The 18,152-nt window shown below is 45.8% G+C and overlaps 1 protein-coding gene across 5 annotated transcripts in view; it reads right to left on the bottom strand.

Annotated features, from left to right (window-relative positions):
* Positions 1 to 16,582, bottom strand: part of Gabra5 (gamma-aminobutyric acid type A receptor subunit alpha5) — a 103,623-nt gene extending 87,041 nt beyond the window's left edge. Inside the window, exons 1-3 of one of the 5 annotated variants that reach the window (XM_052762749.1) lie at positions 16,293 to 16,467; positions 15,061 to 15,117; positions 14,544 to 14,703 (exon numbers count right to left, since the gene is read on the bottom strand). In XM_052762749.1, coding sequence (XP_052618709.1) covers positions 14,544 to 14,629 — 86 coding nt within the window. In that variant the 5' untranslated portion in view covers positions 14,630 to 14,703; positions 15,061 to 15,117; positions 16,293 to 16,467. Of the gene's footprint in view, positions 1 to 14,543; positions 14,704 to 15,060; positions 15,118 to 15,730; positions 15,972 to 16,292; positions 16,468 to 16,562 lie in introns of those variants that run through there. The other 4 variants (XM_052762750.1, XM_052762753.1, XM_052762751.1 and 1 more) reach the window with 4 other exon arrangements.
* Between the last annotated feature and the right edge of the window lie 1,570 nt (positions 16,583 to 18,152).

Raw genomic sequence — 18,152 nt, 5'->3', positions numbered from 1 at the left:
CATCCACCCACCCATCCGTTCATCCATCTATCCATCTATCTATGGTAGAGGACAAGAAGGTGAGCTCGAATCTCACTGCACCCTTACTAGCAGACTGGCTTTCATAAAATGAACAAGAATATTCTGGTTTCATTCAATGGTGTGAAGTTTTCCAGACTCCAAAAGAAGGTGGAGCTGGAGCTGGAAGCCAGAATCGACCTACTTAAATGTGATCAATGAAAACAATTATTTCCAAGAACTTGGTCCGGCAGACATACAGCGATTCTGACCTCAGCATATACCTGGAGAAAAGCTGAACAAACCAAGAAGACCATCTGGGGGACAGAAAGTCTACATGCCCAGGAGACAGTAATATGTCTGAAAACCACAGATCCTCCATTTATTTTAGATGATTTCAAGTGTGCAGTCAGCACCTGACGTACAAGCTGGTCTGGGCTTCCCAGACTCAAGGCACATTACCAGTTGAAATTCAGTACTCTTGGCACTCAGAAGAAGAGCACATGATTCCTGGCACTTCTCTGGGAAGCCTGGCTGTGGGATGCTGGGTCTGCAGAAGCACTTCCTCTCATGCAGTTGTTGAAATCAGACTTGCCATCTCTCTGTGAGAAGCTGAGGTCAGAATGCACATGCCCTTTCCCCACTCAGCTCTTGAAAACCATGCATTTTCATTGATTGCATCTAAGCAGATCAATAATTCCCTGGCCCCAATGAAGGTCTCTTTTGAATAAGCATAAAGTTCCCTTGATCTAATTTTCATATCAGGATTAAAATGCATACAGCTGAACCTCTCACAAGCTAAGCTTAGGTCGTGTTAGTACAGAGCCTACAGATGTGAGTATTTCATTCTGTTATTTAGTATTTGAAAATGCTACATGCCTCTTATGTCTAACACCCATGAGAATCTCAAACTTCAGAAGAAACAATGGAGCCACACACACACACACACACACACACACACACACACACACACACACACACCACTCCCAGTAGCTAGTGGGGCTGGGTGGAAAGCCTTGAAGCATTTGGGCTGCATAAGAAGAATGCTGTACTCTAGGTTTGCTTAGTTGTTTAATAACTGGGCACAAAACGTCTGGCCTCACAGTCTCCTTCTCATGACATTTAGTTATTGTCCGTCTGATTATCCAATTTTAGGCAATGTCCAGATGCCTAATGTTCGAAGGGCCTCACTATCTCTTCAATTTAAAAATTAAGGTGTGAGATATTCAACAGTAGGAAAAAACAACAACACTGTCCATCTTCATGCATGAATCCATTTCCTGCTGCTTAAAGTACCCAAGGTCATTTTCGTTCAAAAGTCTTAAAAATGTCATAAATAGGCAATTCAGAATTGATAAATTGTATATTATCTGGGGAAGAGTACTTCTGAGTATCCATATTGTATGTGCTACCTGCCAATTAGTCATTTAATAGCTGTCTCAGTTATCAGCTGGCCTGTCACATCATTGTCATGTATAATGTCAAGTAACATTTATTTTATTTAATAAATGGTCCTGAAGTACAAGGGTGATGATGTTAGCAATTTCATTACAGTATGGTGTTAGAATTTTTCTATTTTACTACTATTGTTCTTGATCTCTTAGTATGCCTAATTAATAGACTGAAATTTACCGCAGGTGTGCATTATATGGAAAAAAAATTTGCAGATGTGGGATTTAACACTATCCTAAATTTTGGGCACCCACCAAAGGTTTGGAATATATCCACACAATCAAGCAACAATTATTTTGCATTCCAAGGGCTTTTCTAAGCTGGTCGATTATGAGTGGTGAAATGTTATTCAATCCCATTGGATAGGATACCCAGCTATCAAGATAAAAAGACTTGGTGGTATCATTGGCTATTTTCATGACAGCGGGTCACTGTATTGCTTAATGTGCTCTTTCTCTCTCTCTCTGTCTCTCTGTCTCTCTCTGTCTCTCTGTCTCTCTCTCTCTCTCTCTGTCTCTCTCTCTCTCTCTCTCTCTCTCTCTCTCTCCTCCCCCATCTTTCTGTAGATGTATGTCCACTGCTTCACTGTTTCAGGCAATTGGTGTGCCTCTTGGATCTGAATCTCACTTTACACATATCCACATTGTCACCAGTGCCAGGGATAGATGCAATACTTATGAATTCCAAAGCTATTTCCATTTATTGGACATAATTTATTATTTTTTATTTTATGTACATGGGTATTTTGCCTGTATGCATGTCTATGTACATGACTGGTGCCCACAGAGGCCAAAAGATGGTATTAGATTTTCTGAAACTAGAGTTACAGATGGTTGTGAATCACCATGTGGGTGCTGGGAATTGAACCAATGTTCTCTGGAAGAGTAGTCAGTGCTCTTAACTTCTAAACCATCTCTCCAGCTAGACACAATTTTTATGATATATTTTATAATATCTACTCACACTTGCCCATAATGACAAATTTTCTTGGCAAAATTTCAGTATCTTCCCTGCCCTGCCATAATTGCCTCCTGTATTGATCTTTGGTTCTTCATGTAGCAGCATTCAGGGCTGGGTATGGGGGGGGGTTGGAATATTTTCATTGTTGTATTAAATAGTCATGTGCCAGGAGTAGAAAAAAGACATTAGGAAAAAAAATTCCTGGAAATGCCTCTTAGGGAAGAACAGGGTTTACGCTTTGCAGCTGTTGTTTGGGAGATTTTGTTTCTTTGTTTTCATAGTCAACCCCCAAAATGAATCACCTGTAATATGTGGTGTGCAATGTCCTATTCTCACAGTGTTGAGGATTATACAAGTACTGTTTGCTGCCCTGGTACAGTGCCTCCTTCACCTACAGACATCTGGGGACTTGGTTATGTCTTCATCAAGCTGCAAGATCTTTAAGGACTACTTCTTAGGCCGAAAGAAACTCTGGTTTGACTCAACCAAAGCACTTGAAAAGGAGAACAGTGGGGACATACTGGAATGTGTGTTCAGTGGGGAGCAGTGTGACTGAAGAGCCTCATGCTGAGCCAATGTCTTCCCCAGGCAGGCCTGGCCACCATCCATCTTAATCCTACTGAGTATGGCCAAGGGGTCTGCTCACTCCTAGCACAACTGTGAGTGAGCTCCTGCTTCAGGGGCAAGGTAAAAGATCTTTGAAGGCATGGATTTTTTTTTGTGAGGTGAAATTAAATCTGTTACTACTGACAAGCATCTTTAGCATAAAAGAAATACTTGTAAAAGGTTGCTAACTTACTTCACTTATAATTGAAGTTTAATTCAATTATAATATAAGGCTAAAATAGCTACATTCTCTTAAAACATGAAAGTTTCCTTATAGTTTTTCAATATTACTATTGAGAAGTGTAGAAAACATGATACACTTATCCAATGTTCCAATTCTTCCGCTTTAACATTTGTTGATCTTCCAGGAAAAGGGATTCTTAAGACAACAGAGATGCCCTTCAATATGGAAACTAAAATGTGTGGGAGCTCAGATCCCTTTTACAATTGCTGTGGGTTTGCATAGCATCTCCACACAGCCTCCCTTATACTTTAATCATCTCTAGACCAGTTGTGCTGATGATTATTAAAGCATATTATCTAGAGAATAACACAAGGAAAAAAGTCTACACATGCTCCGTTACAGAGAAGGCAATTTTTCCAATATTTTTAATGAAAAATGGAAAATGTGTGGTCAAATTCACAGATGTAGAATCTGCTGGTATGTTGGGCCAACTGTATAAAACCAACCTAACCTGTTTTAAAAATCACTCCTTTTTACATTTCCTTGCCTAGTTCATACAGGAGGCACAAGGATGTGACCCAGTGACCCTGGTAATTTGGGTTTGAAGTATAAATGACACAAATGAGCCCTGGTTTCCAGCCTGATGAGCACAGTGCCTGCAGGACAGATAGGGACACTGGTAGGTACTGCAGAATACCGAATGTCCCTGAAATCTCTGTCATGGCAATCCAACTTCTAATGCTGATAAAGTGAATTTAGGAATCAGCATCTTAAAAAATCTGATCCAATAAGAGGCTGGTTTTCTGGGCAGTCTTTAAGAGAAATAAACTGGATGCCCTCAGCAAGTGAAGGGCTCTCTCCCACTCTCTGTTGTCTCATTTCTGGCCTTTTCAAGGCATTATAGCTTCTTCTCAATTTCTGGTCCCTAGAGTCTCAGGTTTAACTTATCTCAGAGAGAATAAGAAACAGTATTTGTGGGGCCTGACTCCTACCTAGTGACCTCCTGGTGGAAAGTGGGTATTCTAGGGCTAAGCTGGAGACATAAGGGCTGCCACAGGGCCAGTGCCACAGGCTCCAGGAGCCTCTAAATCTTCAAATGCATCCTCGGGGAATCCCAGGGATGGGACCCAACGATGAGTGCCTGAACCTATGCCAGGTACTGTGGTGAGAAATAGGGACATGTAGAAGGCAGCGTTGGCCCTTACATCTAGATATGAGAAACTTTAGTACTAGAGACTTTTAGTAGAGAACAGCAGGGATGGGAACCTAGTGTCGCTTCACAAAGCGTGACATGAAAGGAACTCAAAGGAGAGAGAGAACAAGGGCTCTGTCTAGGTTTGGAATGGAAGAAAACAGTCCTGAATTTTTGAGGCTGAAGCTTGGCTCAATCCAGTGAAAAGGATACTGGAGAGAATTATGAGCAGTGGTCCCCAAAAGGCAACTGTTATTTGCAGAAGGAATGTGAGACCTCTGGTAAAAGCCAGCACTAGGGCTACAGTGAACCGCAGAAACAGAGCATTGCAAGGGGCCAGGCACTGGGTAACAGAGCACTGCAAGAGGCCAGGCACTGGATAGCAGAGCACTGCAAGAGGCCAGGCACTGGGTAACAGAGCACTGCAAGGGGCCAGGCACTGGGTAACAGAGCACTGCAAAGGCTAAGTACTGAACAGCACAGCACTGCAAGGGGCCAGACACTGGATAGCAGAGCACTGCAAGAGGCCAGGCACTGGGTAACAGAGCACTGCAAGGGGCCAGGCACTGGATAGCAGAGCACTGCAAGGGGCCAGACATTGGATAACAGAGCACTGCAAGGGACCAGGCACTGGGTAACAGAGCACTGCAAAGGCTAAGTACTGAACAGCACAGAACTGCAAGGGACCAGGCACTGGGTAACAGAGCACTGCACAGGGCCAAGCACTGAGTAACAGAGCACTGCAAGGGGCCAAGCTCTGGGTTTAATCATTAATACCACAAAACTTTTAAAAAATGGTAACACGTGGTCAGGTGGTTGTGGCACACACCTTTAATCCCAGCACTCAGGAGGCAGAGCCAGGTGGATCTCTGTGAGTTCGACACCAGCCTGGTCTACAGAGCGAGTTCCAGGACAGGCTCCAAAGCTACACAGAGAAACCCTGTCTCATAAAAACAAAACAAAAATGGTAACATGCACCTGGGAAGGTAGAGACTTTTGATGCTGCACTGTACTTTTAAAATTTTCTTGAAGACAATGGTAACTTGAAGTCTTTTTTGACAAGGCCCCTGGACTACTTATGAATTATGGACTTGGGAGAGGCAAGATGGGAGAAGAAGGGGGGCAGTGACTCAGGAGACAACAGTGGAGGTGAGAGATGGGGTCATGTGAGTCATTAGCTGGATGTATTTCTTTTGGCCTTTCTTTTTCTTTTCTTTTTGGTTTTTTTTTTTTTTTGAGACAAGGTTTTTCTGTATAGCTTTGGAGCCTGTCCTGGATCTCTCTCTGTAGACCAGGCTGGCCTCAAACTCACAGAGATCCACCTGGCTCTGCCTCCTGAGTGCTAGGATTAAAGGTGTGCACCACCACAACCTGACTTCTTTTGTTTTGTTTTTTTCAAATGAAGTCTTACACTATGGGGCACAAGTTAGCCTTGACCTCCTGTTCTAAAGCAGGTTTCTTCGTTTGTCTGTTTGTTTTGTTTTTGCCACTACTCCCAGTTAGCTGGAACTCCAGGTGTCTCCACCATGTCCAGTTTGTCTGAATTTCTGAATGAGGCTGAAGGAAAATGAGGAGCATGGAATCAGGGATGGGAAATCCAGAGGGAGCCACCTTCAGATCTACCATACCCACATAGCACAAACTGTAGAATTGCTGCAGAATTTGCTCATGACCTTGTCTTCAGGGTCTACATGCACAGACTTCATCAACCACTGACTGAGAATGTTCAGAAGAAGCTAGCATCTGTAGCACTCATACCCAGGAATTTGTTCCCGTCATTGTCCCCGAAGTGAATCACCATTTATACTGTGTGTGGAATCTATAAACAGTGTGGCATACGGCAGGGTGTACACAGGTTACATGCAAATACCATGCCATTTCACATAAGGGACTTTGAAATCCAGAGGGGCTTCTGGAACCAGATCCCCAGGAGCACCAAGGGACATTGGGTTCTGCAAAGGGAGTTGGCTAAGAGTTGTTTTCTCAATTGTGATCTAGAAGAATCTTGTGTGTGTGTGTTTGTGTGTGTGTGTGTGTGTGTGTGTGTGTGTGTGTGTGTGTGTGTGAAGAATTTTAAAGGATTTTACACCAGTGTGATTTTGCTATTTATATATCCAGATTGTAATATCTAATAAGAATGGTGATGTGTTAAATGACCCTGCTGAGATTTCACTACTACGGTATTCTAAAGAGGACAATCTCTCATCAGCCTTGGGAAGGTCATTTGAACATTGTCATAGCACAGATGGTACTGGAGAAGACGGAGTGCTAGGTTTCTTTGTGATATTGTCTATGCTTGTGTTAACAGCCATATGTGATTCACATAAAATGGCTCAGTAGTGATAACTTCAGGCAGTTTTGATGTGAACATTTTTTGTGAATTGACTTTGTGGGTTGACTTTGTGTGTTAGTGTACCTATATTCTGAAACTGCATTCCTTCCTCTGGTTTCTAGCATTTTTAAGAAATGTTATCTCACTTTGCTTGCTAAGGTCCTTATATAACTCTCAATAAACAGCATCACTTGCTGATGTTTTCCTCAGTTGTCCCTTGCATACTTCTGTAGCTATCATAAATAATAGCAAGGCAGGCCATAGCTGGGCACTAGCTACAATTTTGTTTCCACGTGAGAGCACTCCTGTCTCAAGGTGGTAATGTGAACTTGCAATACATTTCAAATGGCTAAAGCCCTGGCCATGAAGTACTGTGCCAGAAATTTTAGGTTCTCCTCATGCCCCCAGGCCTTCCAGTGCTGCCCTTCAGCTGCCCAAATCAAAGCTATCTTCCTCACCCCTCTTCCTGCAGGTTCTCTATGTCCTTGGCACTGCTGCCTGGCTCGGATTCCCAAAGCTTATCACTGTGACGGCACAGGCCACAGCACCTAGGTATTACCCTGCCCCTTTGTTCCTCTTCTCAGGGAATTCACTGAGGAACCACCCCCCTTTCCCCCTTGCACACACACACACACACACACACACACACACACACACACACACACACACACCTCTCTTCCCTTCTCTTGCAGCTGCCCCTGTCTATCTCCTGCAACCTATAACCCAGGAACCTCTCTTTGCTAAAGGCCAGGAGTCAGCTCTGAATTGCCAGATCCAAGAGTCAAGACCAAATGCTTTAACTCAAAGGGCCCAGTAGCTACATTTAGCAGAGACAACTGCATCTCCCTTCCTACAGAACTTTCTTCTCTTGGCCTCTACGAACTCTTGTCTTTAGGTTCTGGCTGTGGTGTGCATACCTGCTTACTTGTTAATTTTAAAGACAAGGTTATGTTGTGTAGCTTGAAGCTAAGGTCTTCCTGCTTTAACCGTAAGTGCTGTTGTGTCCAGCTTTACTCTTCTGTTCATTCCTCTTCTCTGTCCCTTTCAGTCTTGCCTCCACTCTTAACCTCCTAAACTCATAATGCCATAATGTCCAAGGACACAGTCTATGGGCCTCTTCTCACTCTGTCTATACTCAGTTTCTATCTGTTCTCATGCCCAGTAGCTTTTAAATCATGATGCAACCCAGTCCTTCTCCAGACTCCAGGCCCCTGTGTGCAAAGGACTGCCCAGCTACTTGGATGTGGAAGTGGTTTCTCCAAGGGCTTACAAAGCCATAGCTACATACACATTTTCTACTCTCTTCTCTGTCTCAGCGATAAGACAAAGAGTTGATGGTGCATCCTTGACCTTTAATTTTTCCTTCATGCTCCTGTCATCCCATCAACACATCCCATTGGTTAAACTAAACCTTTCTTCATGCAAACACCTGTCAACTGACTGCACACCAGCTCCATCTCTCCCTCTTTTACACCAATTCCACTCAGTTTTGTTCACTTTGCACTCACAGGGGATGCAACACTGAGGTCATATCATTGTTACATCTAAACAGGAACATACTTGCTTAAAGCTACTCAGTGAGGTCACCTGGCACAGCAGTGTATAGTCTCAGATACCCAGCTGGCGACAGTAGGAGGATCACATGACATTAGGCATTCTCATCTCCAAAACATAAAATAGGATGAGGCAATAGCTCAGTTGGTAGAGTGCACAAAGCCCTAGGTTTGCACCCTAGAACTGCATACATTAGGAATGATGGCACACACAATAATCTCACGAGTTAGAGGATCAGGAGTTCAAGTCTCTCCTTGGTTCTACGGAGAGTTCATGACTAACCTGGGATACATGAGACCCTTTCTCAAAAACCAACAATATAAACAAAAAGTATAAACGAACAAACAACAAGAAATTCCACTCCACTCCACGGCCCAGAGCAACCCTCAAAGGACCGTCATCTGACACTCCACAACTAATCCAGTTTTATCCCTCACACTGTGATTAAGCCTCCCATGGAGCTGCACCACTGATGCCAAGCTAGCTGCTGGCTGTTGCCCGTTTCCCCAGGGAGCCCCTGCTGTGGAACCCTGTACTCATCACCCTTCCCCATACGGGTTTGGTCTTCTCCACCATTAATGCTGTTACTAAACCCCCACTTCCCTCAGGTCCCTGCAGTAGCATCTCCTTCCAGCCCCTTTACTATCTTTCTTCTGAATTACTCTTTTATTGGGCACCTTAACTTCACCATTGCTGGTGTGTTGCTTTCTTTTTCACATCAGAACACACTCTCACTGAAGCCAGATTTCTTTATGGCTCTTAGCACCTATAACAGTGCCCAGAATGTGGAACGGGACACATTCACACTACGGCCAAAGCACGGTGATGACCCCCACCACACTCAGGCAAGGGAGGTTGCATGGGTATAACCCTGGATATGGTCTTCATTGTACACTAAACCCCGTGGATAGTGTGGCTTAGCCCACAGACACACACCTGGATCAGTCTGAGCGTTTTGTATAGGTTAACTAAGGCATCAGCCTTATTATGATGGATCCATTATTATCCCCACGTATGAGATTCAGAAACTGAGCTGCAGGCTGGCTAAGGAACTTCTGGTCTCACAGAATGAGCCAAAACAAAGACAAGAGCTTGACCCACCATCAAAAAGACTCTTCATATTTATCACTAGTGATCTTGGGATAGAATCAAGCTGATTGTGAACTGATGGGTCAATTCTTTCTTAAATTGAAAACAATTGGCCTATGCTTTTTCTGACTTTCAGGTTCTGTCTGCTTTTAAAACAGTTCTGAAATACAGATAAGATGGAGCTTTTATATTCCTCACAGGTGATCCTTTGCTATGCATTAGGTTCCAGAAACCTCATATCCCAGTGGGTTTGGCCTGGGCTGCTCAGGATTGGCTCATGTCATCTTCTAGCCTCTGATGTTCTTTTGTTTCTAACACATAGATTCCCTCTCCTGCTGTGTTCTATTCTGTGGTGCCATAAACATTAGGACACAGCGGAGGGGCCTTTGTAATGGGAATGCTAGCCATCCAGGAGGCAAGGGGTGATTTCCACGTTCAGCAGCAAAACACTCGGCACAATTTCCTAAATTTAGAGTTTGAGCTCTTCTTATGCACTGAATGAGAAGTTGGTGAAAATTAAAAAAGCATGTTTTAACAGCAGCATTCTGAAAACTTGTGCAATGCACCCATATGCCTCTTGGTAAATCTTGCTGCTATGAGAGCGAGAGAAGATTTCTTTTTGCTTTTAATTCTAATACTTCCCTTTGAATTCCATACCAATTAAAACATGTATTCTGTGCCACTGACTCTTCACAATCTCCCCCTTCCTTGAGCCCAGCTAGTGACTCATCCTGGAGCTCAGGGACAGTCTACTTAGCAGAGCTATACTCCAGGCCAACCCTCTGAGCACTGCTCACTGAGCACCAGTGTGCCACACATGCTCAAAGTTAGATTTATAAAGTAGAAAGCCTGGAAGTATGTTCTCTTTCTGCCTTTTCGAACGAGGTTGGAGATCGCTCCATCACTCCGCTGAGGCGTGGAACACTCTGCCCTGCGCAGGACCACCCTCCTCATCTCTGCCCGTCGTCCCTCTCCGCAGCCTCCAGACTGAGCCATCAGTTCGGCTCTGCCCCTGCTAACTGCTTTGACTGCACTGCTGCAGTGTTTTTTACAGCCATTACACCGGCTGTGTGTCCCGAGCCTCGGGAACCTGCAGCTCTGGGGAAGGAGGGATTTGTTATCATCGCAGGGGATGCAGGACAGCTTCCAGCTTCAGATAGGGCAAGTGCAGGCACGATTCAGACATGCTTACTGCTGCAGTTAGGAGAGGCCTCTGTCTTTGCGTTTGGGAAGGAGAATGAAATGGTCCCCCTTTGTGGGACCAAAGACCAGGCTGCCACACATGTACACAGAGAAAGAAAGATCTTTCTTCATGTTTGTGAGAGCCTGCTTTTCCTCGTCAATTAAAAATTTTGTTTTCCAACATCCGTTTGAATTGCAGCTCCCATGTAATAAAATTCAAATGTGTTTCCACTTTTGATAACCAAATCTCTACGTTAATACCAGTAAATGAATGAAATCTGACATTACCTTATTGAACTACGAATCCTCAAATGTGCCTTGCAATCGTCACTGGCCTCTCCAGTCTGACAAAGTATAGTTTTTAAATAGTGATAAATTAATCCCAGTTTAAACTTAATGTTATATACTTTGGCAGCACTTTGATCCCCATACTGTTTCAGTGCTAATTTTTCTACACTGTGTAGTTTAGACGACTGGTTTCATTAAAATAACTATAATGATTTAAATAACTCCATGCATCTGATTGGGCCATGGCAGTGACTGACTATAAGGTCTTGGTTCAGTTGTATGTTTGACTCATGCCCTGTTCTATAATTCACAACCGATAGTAAAAATCACAAAACTGTTGCAAATGAGCTGTTGGTGACTAAATTTAGAAAATGATGTGGAGAAAGACAAATAATTCTCATGATATTTTCAAAGCAAGTTCGCATTAACTATCTTATGTAAGCACCAAATACACTTCCCTCCTCCCAAATACATCTTCTGTTGCTGAATGCATGGATTCTTACAAACGCAGTGTGTCAACTTGTACCTGGACAGAGCCTTACATGCTGCCTCTCTCCTCATTTTCCCCGTCTGATTCTGCACAGATCTCCTTACCCCTGCCAGCTCTCAAGTCTCCTGGGCACATTTAGGAGCATCAGCCATTCTCTGATCCGAGTTACAATCGAACTAGGACCTTTGTAACTTCCCGTTCCAACGTCCTTTGAACCTTAATCAGAGAAATCCCTTCTTTGGTGGAGGGAGGAGGGAAGGAGAATATATTCAACTGTTCCCTTCCCCCATCTCTGAGTGTAGAAAACGCTTCCCAAGCCCAACATGGATGGTACACTCCAGGTACATACCCTCCCAGCTTCTGCGTTGCTTTGACATATTAAAAACTGCAGTCAGAGAAAAGAGCACAGGGTAGAAGTGAGCAGAACGGCACAGGATAGTGCAGCGTGAGGATCCCAGCAGGTGCTGGCTGTGTAAAGTTCCCTGTGAGATACTCAGCCATCCCACCTTGCCAGCTGCAGGATGGGACTAATGACACTGAGCTCATAAGGCGGTCCCTTGGATTGACTTAAAACACTAGGAAAATCGGTGCTGTGCCTTGTAGTAGTTATTATTCTGTCAAGATTTAAAGTCAAGGAAATTTTATGGAACTGGCTGGGTTTCAACACAATTATTCCTACATATAATTAATCTGTAAGTAAGCAGAACCTCATCTGAGAAGAAGTAAGTGGGGGTTTGGTGTGTCTTCTGATGTGGTCTGTGCATACCATGTGCTGCTTGGCTCCCGTGATATCTAAAGAAGCTGGGCAAACACTCACAGCACCTGGTGTGTAAGCCCACTCCTAGGGAGAGCTTCTCATATAACCAAGTTCAGATATTAAGAAATTTACAGACAAACTGTGTTCTGTACAAGAGAACTGATAACTGTAAAATCAGAAAAAATGTAAGTGTTCCCAAGTCAGGAAGTAGCTAATGGTGGCCCACTCATGCACTGCTACAATATCTGTCCATTTTAAAATCACAAAGCCTAAAGAATCTGTAACAGTGGAAGGTTAGGGCCAAAAAACAACAAAAAGCTGAATGTAGGATGACCGCAGATACATACAAATGTGTACAGGAGCAAGTAGGGGTAAGAACCAAAATGGGAGTGATGATTACCTGTAAGTTAGGGATTTAGGACACCTTTCTAAAAATTAATGGCTGCACCTCACATATTTCCTGCAGTTTGTAGGTATCATTATGATAAAGCATAAAATAATTAAAATCTTCATATCTAAAAATTAGTATCTTCTCCCACAGTCAGTGTTTTTGAAAGATTGAGGGGTAGCCTCAGACTTAATCAGCATTTCCTTCCAGAACCTGACAAGTCCATCTCTAATTCATAGAAGACCTTAGAAAGCCACAGAATTAAATAAGAAATGAGCTAAACTCACACACATGACTTCCTAATTCTGACTTGCGTCTACCAGAGAGAGTGATAGCTTCCTGCCTTATTTGATTCACAGTCATAATTATTGTGCCAAATCACATAAACTATATGTTCCCAAGATAGCACAGCACAGCATGGACATAACTTCTAAAATATCACCCAGTATACATAGAATATCAGAAAACAAGCCAACTATCTCAATGTATTAATTTGCAATAGTGAATGTTCATGGGATTCCATTCATGAACCCCTTCCATTCAGAAAAGCAGTGGGGATACTACAATTTATAGGATTTAATAAAGAAGTTACAAAGGAAAAACTCTCATGTAGTAGATGAAGAACCAAAGGGCTGGGTAGGAGGAGCATGTCCCCTCAGTATCAGCAAGGCAAGAATAGCATTCAATAAATGGGGATAAAATAAATAAATCTTTTATGGCGTGTCTCATGACTTGATAAAAAGCACAACCTGCTAGACAAAGTGTGTGTTACTCTGTTTAAGAACCAAAGTCACTAAGCATTTGACCTGTAAAAATGGACCCCAGAGTGTAGTCTGCATGTGTGTAAATCACAAATGGACAGAGGATGCACAGACTGGGCAACAGCCGGCAAAGACACCTTTTTCCTGTCAAGTAAGGACGCTCTTGATGGGGAATGGCATTTCCTGCCTGTGTTCTGGACATTCTCTGCTCTTCTGACCCTTTCAGTTTGAACAAAGGAAGAGAGAGGGAGAATGAAACGAGATGGTGAGATAAAAGAGACAGAGACAAAATTAGAAATATAGAGGTGATAGAGATAGAGATGATAGAGAGATGAGAGGGAGAGGAGAAAAAGGAGAAAAGAGGAAGAAAGGAAAGAAGAAGAGAGGAGAGAAGAGGAGAGGAGAGAGGACAGATTGATAGACTTTCTCAGATGCTGGCAATACATCTTAACTTACCCTGGTAACAAGCCTGAGCCCTCACTGGAATTTTTTCCAGCAGAGTGGACCTGCGAACACCCACCAAGCAGCCTGTACACTCTAGCAGTACTAACGGAAACAGGTGACTGTGTGCTGCGGTCCTTCTAACTATCTCAAGTGCTCCCTTGGGAACGAGCACTGGTAAACAGGAAACCAAGCAGCACACACTGTCCAACGGGACTACTTCAACTTGCTATCCTTTGATTAGCCAATTTGGGGCAGTGAGGGACATAGGAGAGAAGAGGAACACTGATTGCCTCCTGACGGCTTGCATCTGGAATACTAGGTATCACTAGTGTGGTAGGGAAAGGCTCGTGTTGGTGCAGAGACACTAGGGGCCCAAACAAAAGAGGTCAATGGCAATGGCATTTCCAGGGACTCAGGGGCGAACCAGGTGTAGTTTCTGATCTCTGTGCTTGGCTCGGCCATGACTATTTTGGATCTCTTTCCATGCCACATGCAAAGCACCAGCCTGGCTAGAACAGCAAACTCAGCAGCATAATGGACGCAAGAAGGGAGTGAGTGTCTTACACACTTGTCTGACAGCAGCAGATATCCTTAATGCCCGTGAACTTCTGAATCTCTTCCAACCTGAGTAGGAGGAACCAGCTGCCCTCAAGCCATCCTCTGCTTCCACTTGTGAAGACCTCTTCTCTTCTGTCTAACTCATTCCAGAGACCCCGCACCAGGAACAGTTCGGTCGGGACATATTCACCACCAACCGAAGGGTGCAGGATTGCAGAGATGGCAGGCCAGGACTGTCCTGCCCTACAGGGGGTTCACAACGGCACAGGCCCCCAAGATTATAAAATGACACCACGGGGGAGAACTTACCCAAAGTGACTGGATAAGGTCATGGAAACACAGAAGATAAGGAGGGTTTTGGTCATGATAAATCTAGAGAACATTCCATTGTCCATTCCCAGTATGAATAATAGTTGAAGCAGATGAATTTGGAAGAAAAACTGTTTTTTCCTCCAACTTGATCTTGAAGCTGAAAGTACACAAAGGGGAGAGCACATGAACACGGATGTTCCTGTCCCTACAGTGAATCCAAGCATGCTGCTGCCACAGTGAAGCCGACAAAGCCTGGAACCTGGCTGGTCCTTGTTATCAGTAGACTGTGCCAGTGGCTTGTACCACTTTCCCTGGGCAGCACGACGCTGTAAAAAGGTGACAGTACAGCTTCATTCCACTTTTACAGAATGCACAGTTGATAGACTCTTTGCATCCCTCAAATATTGTTTTACTTCTTAGCACAGTACAAATGACCCAGTTATTAACATAGGGCTCAAAGTTATTTGACAACTGCATTTTGTATCTATCAAATCCACAAGTGAGATAAATTTACCTTTCTGAAATATTTGTCACACGTTCAAAGCCAGCAAGCTGCTTCTTCTGCAAGGTGCTGAAAGTGTGTGGGAAGAGGGGGAAAGGCATACGTCAGAAACACGTCTTCTAGAGGATCACAATGTTAGACCTGTCTGTGAGGGTCAGAGTTTCTGGCTCGGCATTATGCCCCCAGGACTACATGACTTAGAATCATGACACTTGACAATTATCTCTTTTCCTATCTGGGCTCTGGTTAGTGCAATGGAAATCCAAGCAAGCACTGCCCCTGGGCCAGCAACAACCTTAGATAGAGAAGGCACATATATCTCAACCTGCGCATAACGCAAATGGGTGCTCAATGTCCACGAGCAAGCCAGAGTTCCAAAAAGAAACATCTTTCCAAGGAGACCCCCAAAAGTCTAGAACTGGGAGGCACACAACAGGTACTTCCACCTCGTAGGAGAAGGCCCTCTGAGACTCCAGTCAAGAACAGAAGACTGACATGCCGTGGTCGCCTAGGCGCATCCTGGGGCTCGGCGCCGGTAGCCTGGCGAGTCTAGGCGGCGAGCACGCGGCGCCGCATGCGGGAAACCCGGGCGGTGCCTTCTGCAGCCCCTCAGCCCCCGACTTCCCGATCCCCACCGCGAGGCTGCTCTCCCGGGGGCCCCCAGATTGCGGTGCGAGCTCACCAGGGCTGGAGCACAGTGCAGGTGGGCGAGGGGGTGGCACTGCGGAGCCGCAGCCTCCGCCACCCCGCACCTGCCGCTCCGCAGCGCCGCCGGACACCTCCGGTGGACCGGCCCTCGGGCTCGCTCTTAGCCCTCCAGACCTCCTTAGCCCCGGACAGGGTCGGCTGAGCGCTCGCCAGGCAGCGCCTTCCTCCTCTGCTGCGCGCGGTGCAGTGGCGGCGCAGCCAGAACCGGCCTCGAGCAGCCCGCGCGACAGGCGCGCGACACCAAGTGGGGCCCGCGCCCACCGCGCGCCCCTGCTCCCGGGCGGGAGCGGCCTTATAGGCGGGAGAGCTCAGAGACCGCGGCAGGCAGCGGTTACCTGGTGTCTACCCTGGACCTCGAGGCGCTGCGCCCGGAGCCCCGTCCAACCACGCCACTAGGTCCCCTGTCCTCCGCGCCTGTGGCCTCCGCAGTCTCCGGGCAAAGTTTGCGCTGCGGGCTTGCGAGCACCCAGCTGCTCTGCGCTCCTCCCGGTCCCGAGGCCGGGGCGCCAACCACCGTGGCCACCTCTGCTCCTTACCCTGCGCTCGGGCCCCGGCTGGCGAGCCGTCGGCGAGGGCTCATCCTGCTTCGCCGCCGCCCGCTCTCCCTGCGGCGGGCGCGGCGGGCCGGTGCGGCGTCACCGCCCCATGCTGCCGGCGCGAACTTGCCCGGCCCTCGGCGCCGACGAGACCCGGAGCCCCGCGCTCCCGCCGCCGCCCTGCGGCTCTGCTCCACGCCGCGCCCGAGGCCGCGCGCTGCCCCGCTGCAGATTCCCCAGCGCCCCCGGCGGACTCGCGCTCGCTCTCACCTCTCCGGAGCGCCACATGTCGTGTCTGGGTTTGAGGAACGTCCCTAGGCTGAGGCGCCCGGTAGAGGCCGCCAGACTTTCACCAAATGCCTGGCCCCTACTCAGCCCAGGGGTTGGGGGGTGGGGGGTGGGGGCCACTATCTTTTGGGAATGGACCATGTTTCTGCTGAAGTTTCTAGTGGACCTTAGAAGCAGATTTGGTTCCCCCTGGAATAACCACTGGTCACCTTTTAGGCCAGAGGGGGAAAGGTTGTGTGGACTGGCAGCAGCATCCATAACCTAGGCGGATGCTAGGCCTGCTTATGTCAGGTAGGGTTGCCAGCACCTCCTGTTCTTCCTCAGTCCTCAGTAGCACCCTTGGGTTTATCCAGCCATTCTTTTTGGAAAGAAACTGGTGCAAGAGAACCCTTTTCATTTAATTCACCGATAGTCGTTAATTCATTGCTGAATCTTATAATGAAACCCTTTCACAACATCAGGGCATGTTTAGGGTTTGGCTGAAGACTCGTTTCTTGACAAGCTATGGGATGGGTAGTGCAGAGACAGGGTATTGTGTCACAAATCTAAAAGTAGGTCACAGGCGGGGAAAGGCTGTTAGATGACCTCTGAGGCCTGGAAGGAAGACATTGCCTTCTCAGCAGACACATTGGGGTTGATTAACATGACTGGTGTCTGTCCAATGTCAGTAGCATAGTTTCTGCGAAGCAAGGACTAGGCATACTTATCACTGGGCAGAAGGAGGCCCTTTCAAGTGCTACTGGATGCCGAGACAGTCCTCCCCTTGACAGCAGTGTGTTGTTTCGGCTGGAGGTGGGCAAGGGCTCAGTGCTTGCTTAGCATGTAGGAAGGCCTGGGTTCCATTCCCTACGGTGTGTAATCCTCACGTGACTGGCATATTCCTGTAATCCCGCAACCCAGGGGGCAGAGCAGAAGACTAAGGTTATTTTCCACTACACTGAGAATTCTAGGCCAGCCTGGGATACAGGAGACCCTGTCTTCAAAAAATTAAAAAACAGAGTTGTTCATTGACTTCTAATAGTGATAACGAGAAGAGGCAAATCTCTCCTTCTCTGTTGCAGCTTTCTGTAGCAGTGCTGAGCACAGACCCTCCCTACTCTTCAGTTATGTTAGACATGGCACTGTGTCAATCTGAGCTATCTGGTGGTACTTTTATACATTACAGAAATTCTAGTTTTCCCAAAATAAGAAACTGTAAAATTATTTCAGAAAAAGTATGTAATATTAACATTTGCACATATATAATAGTGCTTACCTAGACTATGCAGTTAAGCACAATCTTAAATAACTCTGGCTCAAGAAGCTCTTCATGAACTAGAAGTAAGATGTTCATTCAAGTGGCTTTTCTAACATGAACACATTGAACACACACACATTTCTTCATTTGTTGAGTTCTTTGAAGATGTGTCTCTAAGATAAAGTCTCTTGAGAATTCTGTAGTTAAGATTCAGAATGTCCCCTGAAGTTTCACATTCCAGAGTCTTGGTCACCAGCCAGTGAGGCTAATGAAGAAGGTGGTGACCGGTGATAGGTTACTGAAGTGTGCCCTTGAAGGGACATGGGGGAACCAAC

Source organism: Peromyscus californicus, unplaced genomic scaffold, assembly GCF_007827085.1.
Source record: "Peromyscus californicus insignis strain IS unplaced genomic scaffold, ASM782708v3 Scaffold_4__1_contigs__length_199733344, whole genome shotgun sequence".
NCBI classification, from domain to species: Eukaryota; Metazoa; Chordata; class Mammalia; order Rodentia; family Cricetidae; genus Peromyscus; species Peromyscus californicus.
Note: the sequence above shows the minus strand (reverse complement) of the source record. Positions and strands in the feature narration are given on the sequence as shown.